Source organism: Nuphar pumila, chromosome 6 (genome assembly GCF_984573655.1).
Source record: "Nuphar pumila chromosome 6, dmNupPumi1.hap1.1, whole genome shotgun sequence".
In the NCBI taxonomy this organism is placed as follows: domain Eukaryota; kingdom Viridiplantae; phylum Streptophyta; class Magnoliopsida; order Nymphaeales; family Nymphaeaceae; genus Nuphar; species Nuphar pumila.
In genome coordinates, this window is record NC_143254.1 from 83,795,776 (window position 1) to 83,815,569 (window position 19,794).

At 48.3% G+C, this 19,794-nt stretch overlaps 1 protein-coding gene across 2 annotated transcripts in view; it reads right to left on the bottom strand.

Annotated features, from left to right (window-relative positions):
• LOC149834992 (uncharacterized) overlaps nt 1-19,575 on the bottom strand; it is a 114,756-nt gene extending 95,181 nt beyond the window's left edge. Inside the window, exons 1-3 of one of the 2 annotated variants that reach the window (XM_090010356.1) lie at nt 19,448-19,575; nt 19,313-19,358; nt 18,996-19,190 (exon numbers count right to left, since the gene is read on the bottom strand). In XM_090010356.1, coding sequence (XP_089866482.1) covers nt 18,996-19,190; nt 19,313-19,358; nt 19,448-19,498 — 292 coding nt within the window. In that variant the 5' untranslated portion in view covers nt 19,499-19,575. The remainder of the gene's footprint in view (nt 1-18,995; nt 19,191-19,312; nt 19,359-19,447) is intronic. The other variant, XM_090010357.1, reaches the window with a different exon arrangement.
• Between the last annotated feature and the right edge of the window lie 219 nt (nt 19,576-19,794).

The following is a 19,794-nucleotide window of genomic DNA, read 5'->3' on the forward strand; positions in this document are numbered from 1 at the left end:
ACTTTATGGATTTTTTGACTCACCCATCTAAGGCATCATGCAATCTTGTAAAAGACAAAAGTATTGGAATATGGCATGAGAGACTTGGCCATCCAAATTTTGTAAAAATGTCTCTTTTTTCGTTTTTGAACAATACTTGTAAAGACAATCACATGACTTGTAAAGATTGCATTTTTGGGAAATTTAAAGCTATTCCATTTCCACAAAGAAGTTACTTTACCACTCGGCCATTTGAACTTATTCATTCCGATGTGTGGGGACCTTCCCCTATTTTGTCTAAAGGAGGTTTTTCGTATTATGTGGTATTTATTGATGATTTTACTCGATTCGCGTGGATTTACTTCCTAAGTCGCAAATCCGAAGTTTTCTCCTTCTTTAAAGAATTTCATGCAATGGTCAAAAACCGATTTTTGGGAAATTTATCTATTCTTATATCTGATTCGGGAGGCGAATATATGTCCAATGATTTTCAAAACTATTTAAAAGAAAATGGAATTTTCCACCAACGTTCTTGTCCCAACACTCCACAACAAAATGGACTTGCGGAAAGAAAGCATAGGCACATAATAGAGACTACAAGAACGTTATTAATCTCAAGAAACATTCCAAAATCCTTTTGGGCCGAAGCGGTTCTAACCTCTACATATCTTATCAATAGAACCCCTTCGTCCTCTTTAAAAAATCTTTCTCCATTTGAAAAACTTTACAATATGTCTCCCGATTACAAAAGACTAAGAATTTTTGGATGTAAATGTTTTGTTTTAACTCACAAGAATGATAAACTTTCCCCTAGGGCTATTGAATGTATTTTTTGGGGATATGGCGAAAAACAAAAAGGGTATAGATGTTTTGACATACTTAAAAATAAGCTTTATATCTCTAAAGATGTCACATTCCTTGGAGAGGAAAGTGGTTTTTCGCACCAACCAAATGAAAATATTGATTATTCATTCTTATTTGACTTATTGCCTAAAGAAAACATCATAGATGATCATGTCGATTCTAATGAATCTCTTAGTGAAGATCTTGTTGAATATCCAAACGATGATTAAAACTTTGAAGAAAATGTTTCAAGACAAATTCAAGTCTACTCTAGAAGGAATGAAAGGAATCCTCCTTGTGCCCTTGAAAAATTTTCCCAAAATGAGCTCACCGAAGAGACTTCTCAAAGAAGATCAAATCGGATTTCCAAAATACCAAATAGATTTGTTTCTTATGATTCTTTTTCGCCTAACTTTCGAGCATGCCTTCTTGCTCTTTACTCTTTTCATGAACCATCTCATTACAATGATGCTAAGCAATATGCTCATTGGAATGAAGCTATGCAACTTGAACTTAATGCTCTTAAAAAGGCACAAACTTGGGAAATCATTGATCCTCCCAATGGCAAGAAACCCATCGGATGTAGATGGGTTTTTAAAGTAAAAACTAAGAGTGATGGTTCATTGGAAAGGTATAAGGCTAGGTTGGTAGCCAAAGGATATGCCCAAGAGTATGGGGTAGATTATGGAAACCTTTGCCCCTGTTGCTCGAATGACTAGTGTTCGAGCTCTTATTGCTATAGCCGCAGTTAAAAAATGGCCAATTTTTCAACTTGATTTTAAAAATGCCTTTTTGAATGGTAATTTAAATGAAGAAGTGTATATGGAACCACCTCCAGGTATGGATTTAAATGGAAAAATTTTGAAATTAAAAAAGGCTTTATATGGTCTTAAGCAAGCACCTAAAGCTTGGTATGATAGGTTTAGTAACGTATTAATAAATTTAGGATTTTCTTCTTGTTATACTGACACTGCTCTTTTTGTGAAAAGAACAGGTGACTCCATTATTATGCTTCTGCTGTATGTTGATGATATGATCATCACTAAGAATGACAAAAAGGGAGTAAATGATGTTAAGTCTATGCTAAAAGATACCTTTGATATGTCTGACCTTGGTTATTTGCGATATTTTTTAGGTATTGAAGTGGCTTATTCCGAACGTGGATACATCTTATCTCAGATGAAGTTAGCTGCTGAAATTTGTACCAAATCAGGAATATCTGATGAAAAGAAAGTTGAGACTCCCGAAGTTATCAATGCAAAACTTAGACTTGAAGATGGTGTTCTTCTTGAAGATCCAACTCCCTACCGTCAATTAATTGGATCCCTCACTTATCTATCCATCACCCGTCCTGACATAGCTCATGCGGTTCATGCAGCAAGCCAGTTCCAGCACGCACCTACCACGGTTCATATGGCGGCCGTAATGAGAATTGTGCGATATATCAAAAACACCATCTCAAAGGGACTCTTCTTATCCTCTTCCTCATCTCTTGAATTGACTGCTTTTACTGATGCTGACTGGGGAGGCAATCCCAATGATCGTATCTCAATTACGGGTCTTTGTATCTTTTTAGGTCAATCTCTCATCTCGTGGAGATGCAAGAAGCAGCAAAAAGTCTCCTTATCATCTACTGAAGCTGAGTATCGGGCTATGGCGATGACAACTATGGAAATCGTATGGCTCAGAAGTCTCCTTGCTGACATGGGCGTCCTCATTTCCACTCCTACCAAGCTCTGCTGTGATAACAAAAGTGCGATATACATTGCCAGCAATCACACCTTTCATGAACGGACAAAGCATATCGAGATGGATTGCCATTATGTTCGAGACGAATATCTCAGAGGGACTATCTCATTACCATATGTTACTTCAGAATATCAGCTGGCTGACCTCTTCACCAAAGCGCTTTCAACTCCACGATTTATGTTCCTCCTTAGCAAACTTTCGGTCTTCTCCCCGTAAAGTTTGAGGGGGCGTGTTAATATATATATATATATATATATATATATATATATATATATATATATATATATATATATATATATATATATATATACATCCGTATATATATAAGTATATATATATACATATATGTATATATATACTATTTCTCATTTAGATAAATACCCGATAGGGGTATTCTTGTAAAACCACATATGTATCTTTTTCTTTTTTATTTTTTCTCTTTTTCCCTTTTTCCTTTTTCTTTTTTCTTTATTTTTTCCTTTTTGTAATGACCACAAGGGGGCCCCACCCTTGTAGTCGTTGGGGCTCCAACGGTCAGATTTCTGACCGTTGGGGCTCCCAACGACTACAAGGGAGCCCCCCTTGTGGTTCCTTTTAGTGCTTCCCTCCTCTATAAATAGAGGAGGTCTTCCCCTCTTAAATGTATGGGTTTTTACACCCTTCTCTTCCTTTCTTCAATAAATCCAACTTATGACTTTAAGTCATTTCCTATATTTGTGAGTTTTTGTGTGTGCACATTTGGTGTTTGTGTTCTTGGCTCTTGTAGTCACTCTTAAAGAGTGACTTTTGCTCTATTGGTGCTTCCGCCTCTTTTCATTACATGAGGCACTGCTGTAGCCCACCAGCACGTAGGGGGTAATGGGTCCTTGTGGATGGGTTCGAACCGGATTATGTGACAGCGGGACCCAGACCCGGATCTTGGGGACCATCCTTTGGGTCCCAGGGAGCAGGTCCGAGTCTCGAAGCCCTATACTGGAACTACCCGATTGGGTTCGGTTCGCGGTTCACACTGAATCAAACCCAACCCACTATTTTTTAGCCCCAAAATAGATCCAGTACCAACCCAAACCTATATCGGACCCGGACCCGGACGGAGCTCTAGTTTGAATTTGAACCGGGTCAAAACCAGACCCATCTTGTTATGGATCAAGGATCGAGTTCAAACCAAGCTTTCTCACACCACAACTCGATCCATGATCCTATCTATCCCACTCTGGGTCCGACGAATAGCTTAGGTCTTGACCCGATCCAGATCCAATCGGGTGAATCATCCCAGTATTATACCAACCAAACCCAATACATGTACCAGACCCAATCCCTTAACCCATCCCTGATCCAAAACTCCATACCATACCCGACCCATCACCTTTATCCTAGCCCAACCATAACCCAAACCCTTAGTATCCTGTTCCTACCCACCTAGAGCCCGAGACCCGACCAGCCCTTCCACCTTTAGCAAGACCTCCTGTCCTACCAGTGCCACAATGCCGGCCTCAGATGGTTCTCACTCACGGGCGGGCCAGACAAAGACCGATTCCTATGCAGATTCAGCTGGGGCCGGCGCGACCTGAGCGCCGACCACACGGCGTGGGAGTTCGTCAGCATCAGTTACCAGGCGAACAGTACCGTGGAGAAGGAGATGAGGTCGTGATGGATGATGACACCTTCTGAAACGAGTACCCTGCAAGAATGGTGGAGACCCGTCAGCAAAGAGCACCAGAGCACCCCTCCGCATATGGGGTGAAGCTAGACCTTTCGGAGTTCGCAGGATGATTCGATGTGGAGCAGTTCTTCGACTACCACACTATCGCTGAGCACCGTCGTGTCACTCTAGCGTCCACTCGGTTGAGAGTCTTAGCGCAGACATGGTGGGTTGAGCTGTAAAGGTCGAGGGAGCGGTAGGGACTAGAGCGCATACAGACATGGGAGGAGATGCAAAGGTTGATACATTCCAAGTTTGTGCCGTCAGACCACGCTGAAAGAGCCTACAAGGAATATCTGACCTTGCGTCAAGGCACCCATACTGTGGCGAAGTACACTGCTGAGTTCCATCGTCTATCCCTGCGAGTGCAGATAGAGGAGACCGCCCGCCAGCAGGTCACGAGGTATATTTCTGGTCTCTATCCTGCTATTTTTGATGACTTCAGTTGTGTCACAGTCGAGTCACTAGATCAGGCAAGCAGTTATGCCATGAATGTCAAGGAAAAATTGAAAAGGAGGCAGGAATATAGGGTCTCTCATAGTGACCAGTCCAGTCGACCCAAGTCGAGTTTCCCTACCAGGGGAGCGAGCTCCCTTAGGAAGGAAGACTCAAAGTCCACCCCTAGGGTAGACCCTAGCAAACCTGACAAGTCCGGACCCGCGTACCATACCAGATCTAAAGCCAAGCCTAGTGAGTTTATCATCCGTTGCTTTAGGTGTCAAGAGTTAGGTCGTGTCGCGTCCAAGTGCCCCACAGTGAGCAAGAACGCCTATTTCATTGAAGGTATTGTTGAGTCAGCGTCTGATAGTGAGACTGAGGGTGAGTCCTTGGTTGAAGGAGATGACGAGAGGGAGGTCGTAGAGTTCGACGGCAACGTCGAAAATTTATTGTCTATCTGTCATGTTTTGACCACACCCCGAGAGTCGACCCCTATAAAATGGTTGCGGAATAACATTTTTAGAACCTAGTGCATTGTGAGGGGCATGCATGTGATGTTATAATTGATACTGGGGTGTGTGAGAATGTGGTGTCCGAGAGTGTCGTGTCCACCTTGAACCTGAAAACTGAGAAATTGTCTCAACCATACAAGATGGTATGGTTCAAAAGAGGAAACGAGGTTCCCATCACCCAACGTTATCTAGTTAGGTTTTCCATTGGGGAGCATTACAATGACGAGGTGTGGTGTGATGTAGCCCCTATGAGTGCGTGTTACATTCTTTTGGAACGTCCCTGGCAGTTTGATCGCAAGATCATTCACGATTGTCGTAGGAACACGTACTCATTTATTTTTAAGGGTTATAAAATAGTCCTTCTCCCTATCAAGGAGACCGGCTTTCCCACTGTAGATAAGCTTGAACGAGTTCCCCGACTCGGGGGGCTATCTTACCGGTCTTTCTTGAGGCATTATTGAGAGGATGGTTATTGTTATGCCCTGGTGGCTAAGCCATCGATGAGTATGTCGTTGCCCGTTCTCGCGGATATCGCGCCCCTTGTTGAGGAGTTTCGCGACATTATGTCAGACGACCTTCCTGATGGTCTACCATCGACGCGGGTGGTGCAGCATGCCATTGATTTTGTCCCGGGATCGAGTCTCCCTAACCTCCCCGCGTATCGCATGAACCCATCCAAGCATACCGAGTTGTTGAGGCAAGTTCAGGAGTTACTGCAAAAGGCGTTTATTCGTGAGAGTGTGAGCCCTTGCGCAATACCCACCCTGCTCACCCCTAAGAAAGATAGGTCCATGCGCATGTGTGTTGATAGTCGAGCGATTAATCACATCACTCTCAAATATTGTTTTCCCATTCCTCATTTGGATGATATGTTGGCTGGTGCCTCTATTTTCTCCAAAATTGATTTAAAAAATGGGTACCACCAAATCCGTATCCGGGAGGAGGATGAGTGAAAGACGGCATTCAAGACACGTGATGGATTGTATAAGTGGTTAGTCATGCCATTTGGGTTATCAAATGCCTCGAGTACTTTCATGAACATGATGGCCCAAGTGTTGTGTCCGTGTATAGGAAAGTTTAGCGTTGTTTATTTTGATGACATTTTGATCTATAGCTCGTCTTTGTTTGATCATTTGAGTCATTTGCGTCAGGTCTTAGAGATTTTAAGGAGGGAAAAGTTGTATGTCAATGCCAAAAAGTGTGAGTTCATGACGTCAAGTGTTGTATTTTTGGGTTTTATTGTGTCATCTGATGGAGTTAAGGCGGATCCCGCCAAAGTCCGTGCGATTGTAGAATGGCCTACCCCAAAGACTATAGGAGAGATCCATAGTTTCCACGGGTTAGCCACTTTCTACCATCATTTTGTGAGAAACTTCAGCACCCTCATGGCCCCTATCACAGAGTGCCTAAAGGGTACTAGTGATAACTCCTGCTGATCGAAGTCCTGAAAATTTTCGCCCTCCGGTGGTGCGGGTAGAAGGGCAACCGACACACTGGGGTGCACCAGTTCGAGTCCGAACTGGCGCAGCTGCTGGAGGGGGCGCGCTTCGGAACGCCGGCCCCTGGGCACTGGGGGGAAGCCCCTGCGCGCAATGGTTGCTCACGATAGGGCACCCCGCGGTAACAGGGTGATGCGCAGAATGCGGCTCGGCGATGGCGATGGCGAGGGCGCGCGGTTGAAGGAGGGTTTCTCGGCAGAGAAGGCCGCCGCGCGTGCCACACGCTATGTGCGTTTCTGGGGAGGTTCTCCGCTCGGGACCCCGGTGCGCACGAGGAAGGTGAGAAGGAACGGGGAGGGGAGGTGCGCGACGGGAGACCTTGTGCGTCGGGCGCGTCGCGCGCGGAGGGAGCGTCGCGCGTTGAGGGCGCGCCGCGGGCGGAGGGAGCGTCGCGCGTTGAGGGCGCGTCGCGCGCGGAGGGCGCGTTACGCGCGGAGAGAGCGTCACGCGCTGCGGGCGCGTGTTGCGCGGGAAGGGCCGTGCGGCAGAGGGGGAAACCCCTTGTGAGAGGCGCGCGAAGAGAGCCGCGGGGGTAGGCCAGACTCGGTGAAGGCGGGCGGGCAAGGGATACCTTCTGCGCAGTGGGTTGCTCGGTGTGCGCGCGAGGGCCTTGCGGATGGAGGGGTGGAGCGCCACGCCTCAGCGGAGGGCGTGCCCGGGCGAAGGTGGAAGGAAGTTGAAGAGGCAGGCAGGCGTCCCACGCCCTGTCCTGCTGCTGCCGCCACTGAGGAAGCAGATCCGGGGTTGCGTTCTACGCGACCTCGGCCAGCCAGGGGGAAGAGCCACGTCCCCCTTGGCTACTCGCTAAGCGAGTCCCAGCAATCCGACGTCGAGAACCACGCGACAGTCGGCCGGCTGAAGAGAGAGCCACGCCCTTCAGCTACTCACGGGGTGAGTCCAGCTCCAGGTCGACACCTACAGGAGCGTGAGGGAATGAGGAAGAGCAGAGGCAACTCGAAGGTGCTGTCGTTCCAAAAATTCCATATCTTTCAACCAAGCAACAGGGAAGGCTTATAGCCATTACAAAACAACGGTCCTCCATTGCTGGAGCGCCCAAAACCAAAAGGAGAGCCCCCAACGGCTCTCTGAAACAACCCAGACCCCTGCACAGTGCGCAGGGTTCAGTCCCGAGGTTGCATGTAACGGGTGCCTGAGGAGCTCTGCTACAAAAGGCCCCTGCGGCGCACCTGCCGCAGGGGCTGCTGGGACTTTGCCAAAAAAGGCCCCTGCGGCGCACCTGCCGCAGGGGCTGCTGACACTGGCCCTGGCCAGACCCTGCGCTGGCCTCCTGCCAGCGCACAGTCATCTGCACTACCACTTACACACGCCATCCGGTCCTGGCACACTGCCTGCGCCCTGCCTTCTGCTGGGTTGACTGCATACGCCACCCCTGCCTTGCGCACAACGTGGGTCTATGCTCCCAGTTGGTGCGGTCTTCCAGCTGCACCCAGTTGGTGCAGCTCTCTCCCAGTTGGTGCGGTCTTCCAATGCACCCAGTTGGTGCAGCCCTCCTAGTGGAATCGTATCAAATCCCACCATGCTTCCGACTTGCTTGCCCTCAAGCCAAGAACCCCGGGTAGTCCTTCCGAAGGTCACTCTCCCACTTCCAACTGGCCGTCTTTGTACCTCCGTTGTCCATTTCTACCAAGTGCTTTTTTACCAGGCGCCCTCCTCCACGTCTTAACCTTTTAGTCTTCAAGATCTTGGTGGGAAGGGGTGCGTCATTATCTTGCGGAATTTCAATGGTTGCTGGCGGCGTCCCATAGAATGGCTTTAGCCTGGAAACGTGGAACACGGGGTGTATCTTAACCTCTTGGGGTAGATCAAGAAGGTAGGCCACCCTGCCGACTTTTTTCTCAATCCGAAACGGCCCATAGTATCGTGGAAGTAGTTTGGTGTAGGGTTGTCCGAAGAGGGACCTTTGCCCCCGTTGAGCTCGTTTAAGCCATACCCAATCGCCTTCTTCAAAGTTCCTATCTAGTCGCCCCTTGTCATAGATTCGCTTCATTCGCTGTTGTGCCTGGGCGATGTTGGCCTTGAGGATGGCTCTTACTTCATCACGGTTTCGCAGTTCTTGATCTACGTCCAACGAATCGGCACTCCCATGTTCATAGGAGATGATGGATGGCGGGGGGTACCCATACAAGGCTTCGAATGGGGTGAGGCCGATGGAGGATTGGAAGCTCGTATTGTACGCATATTCTGCCCAAAGGAGATAGGCAGCCCACTGAGTGGGTCGGTCACTGGTAAAACACCTTAAGTAGGATGCAAGAATCCGGTTTACCACTTCTGTTTGCCCATCCGTTTGGGGATGGTTGGAAGTGCTGAATCGGAGTCGAGTTCCACTTCGTTGAAAGTATTCCTCCCACAATTGATTTAAAAAGAGTGAGTCCTGATCGCTCACAATGCTTTTGGGCAGACCATGCAATTTGACCACATTCTCTAAAAAAACGTCCAACACTTTGTGAGTAGTATAGTCTTTTGGGAGGGCCACGAAGTGGGCATATTTGGTGAACCTATCCACTATGACAAAAATGGATTCTTTCTTTCCAGAACATGGGAGGTTCTCAATGAAGTCCATTGAAATATCTTGCCATGCCCCCTCCGGAATAGGTAGGGGCTGAAGCAGCCCCGGGGGTTTGATCCTCTCATACTTGTTGGCTTGACACGTAGGGCACTCTTTCACGTAGGTTTTCACATCTTTTTTCATTCCCTTCCAAAAAAAAAGTTTTTTGAGTTTTTGGTATGTCTTAGAAACACCCCCATGACCCGCTTGAAGAGTGTCGTGGCACTCTTTAATGAGATCCTTGGTGAGTTCATCGCCACTTGGGAGGTAGATCCTTCCTTTGTGGTAAAGAACCCCTCCTTTCTCTTGGAAGTGAGGGTGAGCCTGGGGGTCCTCGCGGATTTCTTGAATTTTTTGTTGTGTTTCTCTATCCCTCCCTTGAGATTCACATATTTTGCTTCTTACATCATTTGTAAAAGTGGTGAGTGTGTGCATTGTATGTGAGTCCTCAAATTTCCTTGAAAGAGCATCGGCCGCCTTGTTTTTGAGCCCCTTTTTGTACTCGATATCGAAGTCATACCCCAAGACCTTGGCTATCCATTTTTGTTGGTTCGGGGTGGTGATTCTTTGCCCTAATAGAAATTTCAAGCTTCGATGGTCCGTACGCACCAGAAATTTCCTTCCAAGGAGGTAGGGTCTCCATTTATCAATGGCCAACACGATGGCCAGCATTTCCTTGTCGTAAGTAGAAAGTGCCTTGCTGCGATTGGGCATGGATTTGCTCATGAATGCTATGGGGTGTCCCTCTTGGGTTAGGACTGCCCCCACTCCTGAATCGCAAGCATCAGTTTCCACTACGAATTGTTTGGAAAAATCGGGAACTGCTAGGACCGGGGCTTGTGTCATGGCCACCTTTAGTTTTTCAAAAGCCTCTGTGCTTCTGCTCACCCATTGGAAACTATCCTTTTTGAGGAGGCTGGTGAGTGGTTGGGCTAAGTGCCCATAGCCTTTTACAAACCGCCTATAATAGCCGGTGAGGCCCAGAAAGCCGCGAAGTCCCCGAATGGTATGGGGAAGAGGCCAATCTATCATGGCTTGGATCTTATCCGGGTCGGCTTGAATCCCGTGGCCGGTCACAATGTGGCCTAAGTAGCTAACTTCGCGCTGGCCGAAAAGACATTTAGACATTTTTGCATGCAAATGGTGTTTTCTTAATGTGTCCAACACCTCCCTAACGTGCCTTAAGTGTTCTCCCCATGACTTACTATAGACAAGTATGTCATCAAAGAACACAAGCACATACCTCCGTAGAGAACCCCGAAAAATGTCATTCATGATGCCTTGGAAGGTAGCTGGGGCGTTGGTTAGCCCAAACGGCATGACCAAGAATTCGTAATGCCCTTCATGGGTGCGAAAGGCAGTTTTAGGAACGTCTTCTTCGCTCATGCGCACTTGATGATAGCCGGACCTTAAGTCCAACTTCGTGAAGTACCTAGTGCCATGGAGCTCGTCGAGTAGCTCCTCAATAACAGGGATCGGGAATTTATCTTTTATGGTGGTATCATTCAGGGCTCGATAGTCCACGCAGAAACGCCATCCCCCATCCTTCTTTTTTACCAATAGAACTGGGGATGAATAGGGGCTTGAGCTAGGTCGGATGATTCTTTGATCGACCATTTCTTGCACAAGTCTCTCTATTTCCCCCTTTTGGGAATGGGCATACCGGTAAGGTCTCACTGATACGGGACCACTCCCGGCCTTTAGAGGAATACGATGATCCTGGGACCTAGTGGGGGGCAGACCGCATGGTTCTTTAAACACGTCTGCGAATTCTTCTAGCACTTGAGCTAACTCTGAAGAGACCGCTTGGGGGGTCTTTTCTTGGCTAGGGTCCACGGATTGGGCCGTGAGGAGGTATGATGCATGGTTACCCCGCAATAGTTTAAGCGCAGCGGTGGATTCGATAGCGGTGGCTGTAGGGGCTTTGACCCCCGCAAGCTTGACCTCCCTTCCTTCATTTTGAAACTTCATTTCCATGGAGGAAAAATCCCATACAACCTGTCCTAATCCCTTCAACCATTGCATTCCAAGGACGACATCCGCTCCCTTCATGGGAATGACGTAAAGATCTACCTCAAACCCACTCTCTTGAAGTTGTAGGGGAACGTCACCGCATACCTCTCTACATTTGAGGTGGGAGCCGTCCCCCACCATAACATCGAACGCGGGATGTTCCTTGAATTTGCATCCCAAGGCTAGCACAAGGCTCTCACGAATGAAGTTGTGTGTGCTTCCGGTGTCTATCAAGACATCCAAGTCATGCGTTCCCACCTTTCCTCGTATCCTCATGCTTTGGGGACTTGGTGCCCCCGAGAGCGCGTGGTAGGAGATTCCATGTGTGGAATCCTCCTCATTTTCGTTTGCCTCTCCTTCTTCCGAGTCAGCGGAGCTACTTGCTTCGTCCCCACTATCCTCTCTCACTTGATACACGTGGAATTTCTTACATTGGTGGTCTTTGGACCATTTTTCATTACAGTTAAAACAAAGACCTTTTTTGATTCGGTCTTCCCTTTGGGCGCGCGTAATGAATTCTACTTTTGGCGTGGAGGGTGATGCACCCTTGGCAAACCGTGGTTTCATTTGGCTTGGTTTTCCTTTGGCGTGCCCGTCGGCTAGGCGGTGAGGCTTTTTGGCAGCCCATAATCTTTTCTGTTTTTCATCATGTAATCGGGCAATCTTGTAAGCCTCCTCGGGAGATCTTATATTGGCTGCCAAAACTTCGATTCGCAGCTCCTCACGTAACCCGCCCGTATATGAGCCCAACAAGGTCTCTTGATCTACATGCGGGAGCAACGTGCAAAGCTCCTCAAATTCTTTTTGGTAGTCTTCGAGGCTGCCTTTTTGTCTCAAGTTTTTGAGGTCTACGTGGTAGTTGACTAGGGTGGTAGGTCCGAAGCGTTCCATCACCCCTGTCACAAATTGATCCCACGTAGGCTTGCCTCGCACTGCAACGACCCATTGGTACCATCTAAGGGCGCTGCCATCGAGGCGGGCCACTGCCTCATCTACCTTGGCATCATGTGGTATGCCGTGGCAGGTGAAGAAATGAGCTGTTTTGTACAGCCACTCACGCACATTCTCCCCAGAAAACGGGGGTATCTCAAACCTTACCTTGCGGCTAAGCCTCGGTTCATAACCGTAAAAGTTCCCTGCCGTCGCGTGCCTTGGTGGCTCACCAAAAAAAGAGCCTGCTGCTTCGTCCATACTGAGTTGATCCGCTGTCCCTGGGCCTATTGCGCCTGGGCCTGCTGTGCCAGGGCCGGCTGCGCCACGTCCTGCTGCAGCAAAACCTGGTGCGCCCAGGCCTGCTACACCCACACCGGACGCACCCATACCTGCAGTGCCTAGGACTGCTGCGCCATTGGGGTGCTGCGGGTTGGTGTCAAGACCACCTGTGCCCTGTCCGGTACGCATGGAGGCACCCATTGCGTCCATGCGCTCTGTCAGGGTCGCAATGGCACGCTGCAGAAGCCTGAGATGCTCTGCCATTTCCTGGCGGTCCCTTGCCATGTCGATCTGGGTTTGCTCGGCTACTGCCCGAGCTTGCATGCTGTGGCGATAGGAATCGTCTTGCCGTTCACGATCGTGGGAAGGCTCGGGAATGTCCATCTGCAGTTCGCTTTGATACCAAGTTGATAACTCCTGCTGATCGAAGTCCTGAAAATTTTCGCCCTCCGGTGGTGCGGGTAGAAGGGCAACCGACACACTGGGGTGCACCAGTTCGAGTCCGAACTGGCGCAGCTGCTGGAGGGGGCGCGCTTCGGAACGCCGGCCCCTGGGCACTGGGGGGAAGCCCCTGCGCGCAATGGTTGCTCACGATAGGGCACCCCGCGGTAACAGGGTGATGCGCAGAATGCGGCTCGGCGATGGCGATGGCGAGGGCGCGCGGTTGAAGGAGGGTTTCTCGGCAGAGAAGGCCGCCGCGCGTGCCACACGCTATGTGCGTTTCTGGGGAGGTTCTCCGCTCGGGACCCCGGTGCGCACGAGGAAGGCGCGAAGGAACGGGGAGGGGAGGTGCGCGACGGGAGACCTTGTGCGTCGGGCGCGTCGCGCGCGGAGGGAGCGTCGCGCGTTGAGGGCGCGCCGCGCGCGGAGGGAGCGTCGCGCGTTGAGGGCGCGTCGCGCGCGGAGGGCGCGTTACGCGCGGAGAGAGCGTCACGCGCTGCGGGCGCGTGTTGCGCGGGAAGGGCCGTGCGGCGGAGGGGGAAACCCCTTGTGAGAGGCGCGCGAAGAGAGCCGCGGGGGTAGGCCAGACTCGGTGAAGGCGGGCGGGCAAGGGATACCTTCTGCGCAGTGGGTTGCTCGGTGTGCGCGCGAGGGCCTTGCGGATGGAGGGGTGGAGCGCCACGCCTCAGCGGAGGGCGTGCCCGGGCGAAGGTGGAAGGAAGTTGAAGAGGCAGGCAGGCGTCCCACGCCCTGTCCTGCTGCTGCCGCCACTGAGGAAGCAGATCCGGGGTTGCGTTCTACGCGACCTCGGCCAGCCAGGGGGAAGAGCCACGTCCCCCTTGGCTACTCGCTAAGCGAGTCCCAGCAATCCGACGTCGAGAACCACGCGACAGTCGGCCGGCTGAAGAGAGAGCCACGCCCTTCAGCTACTCACGGGGTGAGTCCAGCTCCAGGTCGACACCTACAGGAACGTGAGGGAATGAGGAAGAGCAGAGGCAACTCGGAGGTGCTGTCGTTCCAAAAATTCCATATCTTTCAACCAAGCAACAGGGAAGGCTTATAGCCATTACAAAACAACGGTCCTCCATTGCTGGAGCGCCCAAAACTAAAAGGAGAGCCCCCAACGGCTCTCTGAAACAACCCAGACCCCTGCACAGTGCGCAGGGTTCAGTCCCGAGGTTGCATGTAACGGGTGCCTGAGGAGCTCTGCTACAAAAGGCCCCTGCGGCGCACCTACCGCAGGGGCTGCTAGGACTTTGCCAAAAAAGGCCCCTGCGGCGCACCTGCCGCAGGGGCTGCTGACACTGGCCCTGGCCAGACCCTGCGCTGGCCTCCTGCCAGCGCACAGTCATCTGCACTACCACTTACGCACGCCATCCGGTCCTGGCACATTGCCTGCGCCCTGCCTTCTGCTGGGTTGACTGCATACGCCACCCCTGCCTTGCGCACAACGTGGGTCTATGCTCCCAGTTGGTGCGGTCTTCCAGCTGCACCCAGTTGGTGCAGCTCTCTCCCAGTTGGTGCGGTCTTCCAATGCACCCAGTTGGTGCAGCCCTCCTAGTGGAATCGTATCACTAGCTTTCATTAGACGTCTGCTGCGGGAAAGGCCTTCACGCTCATCAAAGAGAAAATGACTAGTGCCCCTGTTTTAGGCCTTCCTGATTTTAGCGCAGTCTTTGAGGTTGAGTGCGATGCCTCTAAAGTGAGAATTGGTGCAGTCTTGAGTCAGAACCGCAGGCCCATTGCTTTCTTTAGTGAAAAGCTGACTCAGGCCAGGTGCTAGTACTCCACTTATTATGTTGAGTTTTACGTCGTGGTAGAAGCCCTTCGTTACTGGAGGCATTATCTCATTTATAAGAAGTTCGTCTTGTACATGGATCATGAGGCATTGAAGTATTTGAATAGTCAAAAGAAGTTGGGCGCTCGACATGCCAAATGGGTCAGTTTCTTGCAAGAGTACACATTCACTATTCGCCATCAATCAGATACTCTGAACAAGGTAGCTGACACACTTAGCAGGAAGAATAGCCTTTTGATCACTACATCAGTGCAGGTCATTGGGTTTGAACAGTGTAAGGAGTTGTACCCGACGGACCCTGATTTCCAGCAAGTCTGGGAAGGGTGCCTCTCCTCGGATCACACAGTCGACCCACGGTTTAGCATACATAACGGTTACCTCTTTCGCGGTAACAAACTATGAGTGCCTGCATTCTCTCTTAGACTCCAATTGATTTCAGAGTTACATGAAGGGGGACTAGCTGGGCATTTTGGACATGATAAGATGTTCGCTCTGTTAGATGAACGCTACTTTTGACCCAAAATGCGCAAAGATGTTGTCAAGTTTGTTCAGAGATGTCGAGTGTGTCAAGTGTCCAAGGGGTGACGTCAGAATAGTGGTTTGTATACTCCGTTGCCCATCCCTGAGTGACCTTGGGAACATGTATCCATGGATTTTATTGTGGGTCTTCCCAGAACCTCGCATCGATTTGATTCCATTTTAGTTGTGGTTGACCGATTTTCCAAAATGGCTATTTTTGTTTCGTGTAAGCGAACCACTGACGCCTCGTTAGTAGCTTTATACTACTACAAGGACGTGGCCCGTTTTCATGGATTGCCTCACACGATCACCTCAGAACGTGACACGTGTTTTATGAGCCATTTTTGAAAATCGTTATAAGCCTTATTGAAAAACAAGCTCCAGTTCAGTAGTGCATACCACCCACAAACCGATGGCCAAACTGAAATCGTGAACCGCACCCTAGAGAACTTGCTAAGGAGTCTAGTTGGGAAAAATGTCAAAACATGGGACCTAGTCTTGCCGCAAGCTGAGTTCGCATACAACAATTTCATTAATCGGTCCACGGGCAAGACTCCTTTTCAAGTGGTTTATGGTCGGTTACCCACCCATGTAGTAGATCTAGCACCTGTGCCCAGTTTCCCTGACCCAGCCCCAGACGCATTTGATGTCGTTGAGTACATGCATCAATCCACAGACAGGCCCGAGCCAAACTTGTTGAAAGCTACGAAGCCTACAAGGCTTTCGTAGACTAGGGTCGTCGAGATGTCCAGTTTCAAGTCGGCCAGTTAGTATGGGTTTACCTGTGTCCTGAACATTTTCCAGTAGGTACTTATGGCAAGCCGAGTCCTAAGAAGTATGGCCCTTTCAAGATTCTTCGACGATTGGGTCTGAATGCCTACCTCCTTGAGCAGCCCGAAGATTGGCACATTTCGCCGGTCTTCAATGTGTCTGATCTATATGCTTACTGTGGAGACAACAAGTCGTTAGGGCCGACTTCTTTCCTACTAGGGGAGAATGATGCAGAGCAGGATCGACCCAGATCCATACAGCCTGACCAAGGCAGGGGACCAGACCTGCACGATGAGATTGAGGATCAGACCCAAGTAGTGGATCCGATCCAGATCACGGTACCGAGACGTAGGGATGAGGTACCCCTGCGTACCTACTCCAGACGAGCAAAGACCCAGGCATCCCAGATCCAGCAGTAAAGAGAAGCCATCTCGGGTCCAGGGTCGGGCCCGAGACCCGGATCCAGTTACACTCCTTAAAATACCTTCTTCTAGGGTTGCGTGCAGGGAGAGAGAACACAAAATTTTCTAAGTCTTTTTTTTCTTTGTTTTGCTGCAGTTTTCTTTTGCTCATGTCTTCACTTTGCTTTTCTTTTATTCCCGCTGCAAGTTTCATTTTTGCTTGTTACCTGTCATATTCATTATAGTCTTTACCGATCTCATAATAAAGTATCGCTCGGATCGATTGATCCAATTTTTTGGTTTCACATTTCCTTTGAATATTCGTGGCTGCTCGACTGACTGTGCATTGGGAAACCAGCATCAACGTCAACCCATAGCGTGACAGCATCGACTCCCTCGCTGTTGTAAAGAGCATCAATGACGGCAACCTTTACGTGAAGGTTTCGGCTTCCTCGTTGCATCAATAATACACAAGGAGCCAAGAGGGTGCAGTTCCATATGGTTGTTGGGGCTGCACCCAACTGTCACATTTGTGATCGTTGGGGCAGCTCCAACAGCTATATGGAGTTGTCCCATCAATCTTAAATAAAGACAAAAAATAAAAAGTGAAAAGAACAAAATAAAATACAAAAGAAAACAAAAAAATATCAGCCCCCTAATGTGCTGACGCCTATTACAGTGAAAAGACTGAAATACCCTTGATGGATATTTCAGTTTACTAAGATATATATATATATATATATATATATATATATATATATATATATATATATATCTTAACAGTGATATATACATATATATATATACATATCTTAACAGTGATCCGTGGCTCCAGAATCTATAATCCAATATTGAGATGCAGATAAACAAATTGATGGTTTAGGTATATTACTTGCAAGGTTGGCTATAGATGGAGTGTTTTGGTTACCTAGGTTGACAATGGCCATGATCTCATCATATTGTTCTTGAGTAAGTTTATGGGAAGAAAAGGATTGAACATTGGCTTTTCAGGTAAAGTTATGGAGTGATAAGCATTGGCATTAGCCTGGCTGTTGAAGTGAGCATTGAAAGAACCCTTTGATCGGTTAGAAAAACCATGAAGATAATAACATTTTGCCTTGATATGGCCTAGACGCCCACAGTGTTCGCATTTTGGTCTGATGCGCATCTGGTCTATCTTTCATGTGTCAGCTTTGATAGGTTGATTGTTTCGATCAATTGCCGCAACAACTAGTTATTGACTCCAATTGACAGTAAAGTTGTCATTGAGGCCCATTAAAAATTGAATGAGCCTCTTTCGTTGTGGGAGTTCTTGAATGATTTTCATGGCCCTGCATGAGCAAGGCAAAATCTCAACGTATGTGGACATTCGTCCCATAACCCCTTCAGTTTGGTGAAATACACCATTATTGAAGATTGTCTTTGCTTGTAATTGATTATCTCTTGTTGAATTTGATATATTCTGAGAGAGTTCGATTGGGAGAACCTCTCACGGAGCTCTTCCCAAACCTCAGCTGCAGTTTGCGCATAGATCACACCTGCTACGAGGTCTTTGTGAATGGAGTTGAGTAACTATGATAGTACCATATTGTTGCACTGTTCTCACATAGCAACATTTGGTGACGATGATTCAGGTTTCATGATCGATCTGTCGACGAAACCCAATTTATTCTTTGCACTTAGTACCATGACCATTACTCTACTCCACCTCTTCAATAAGTTGTTGAGACACTAGTGATATCCCCGGGTTATCCGAGTGATGGAGGAAAATAGATTGACTTTCGAATCTTGTGTGTTCTCAGATGAACCGACACTGCTGTAGATGCCATCAGAAGCCATTGAGGACAACTTGGAGACGCTGGGCACAGAACCGATCCCACCTGACTATTACTCAAACCGATAGAATCTCGATCCTCTTGAAAGAAGAATGGGACGGTTGATGGGCGCCAACGAATTCAAAGTAAAATTCAATGAGAATCAGGCCGGATGAGGGCTCTCCTCCGAAACAATGAAGGAAGTTCAATTCGTTTTGAATTTCTGATCAATTGAATTTCTTTTACAAAAGCTGAATACAAAAGTACATAAGTCGACCTATCTTGGTCGATCTCTTTCCCTAGATGTAGGCAACTAATCCCATAAAGCACATAAGGGATAAGGAAAGATAATCTACAGTAAAGATTACAACAATTAGATCCTTTTTACCGAGGACATGGCATTGGATAGAAATGATTGGAGGAGAAGGATTCATGTGGAAGACCCAGAATGATTTTCTTTTTTGGTTCATATCGCCGACCCCAATTGTTTTGGGATGAAGGCGCAGTTGTTGTTGTGCGTAGTTGTTGTTGTTGTTGTTGTAATCTAATGTACAGCATATGGTTAACGATTTTACAACAGCATATTTACAGCAGCTAATACATATAAAGAATGGAACCACGAGTGCCATGGTAGAGAAAATTGAAGCATTATCGAGTCGAACAAATTATATTTTAGATAAACAGATGCTAAATGAAGGGAAAGACACCAAACCCAAGCCGAACACGAACAAGCATTACCCTTAGGGTCCATCTTCGGCATTAGCTTGATCGCGTTCGGTATATCAAGGAAACTCCGCTTCGCCGCGTCAAACTCTGACCTAATCTTCGCTATCTCATCGCCTCCGGCGCCGTCCTCAACCCCATAATTGAGAACCTTCTCGCTGTCTGCAGATGGAACGCTGAACCTCCGGAGAAAACCCCCAAATTCCAAGCCTAATTCACCAGAAAAACAACACCGCAACGAATCAAAGCTCGAGCAAAGAAAATAAACAAGAAAAACCGAGCCAAGAAAGCGTCGGTCCTAATAAAAACAACCGATCTTGATGCTCAATTACCATATTCTACCTCCAACCCTGAACGTAGCACCAAACCCGGCACGCTCTGCAACGAAACGAATCGGATCGGGAAAATTCACAAGAAGAACGAGCAAGATCGCAATGAACGACGGAAATGAGAGAGAAAGAGATTACCAATAATCGAGCGGTTGGGTCGAGGCGAGAAGCGAGGCGGCGCAAGGCCATAGGAAATTGCAGGCGCTTCCGACTCCAACCCACCGGAAACGGTCATACAGACCTTTACCAGTTATACAAACAATACAATTGAGTTTTGAACCTGCAACGTCACAGTAAAAGGTGACGTGCACTAGCTGCTCCTACCAGACAACTGGAGCCCCCCGTTGGTCAGTTCTTACACTAATTTGGCAAATCATAACTACCATCAAATTTTTCAGAGTAATGCGTTCCTTAAGCCCCATTTTCATTAGATCCTTTCAAAAATCATAGTTTTAAGTATTTTTTCTCATGTCTAACAGTGTAGA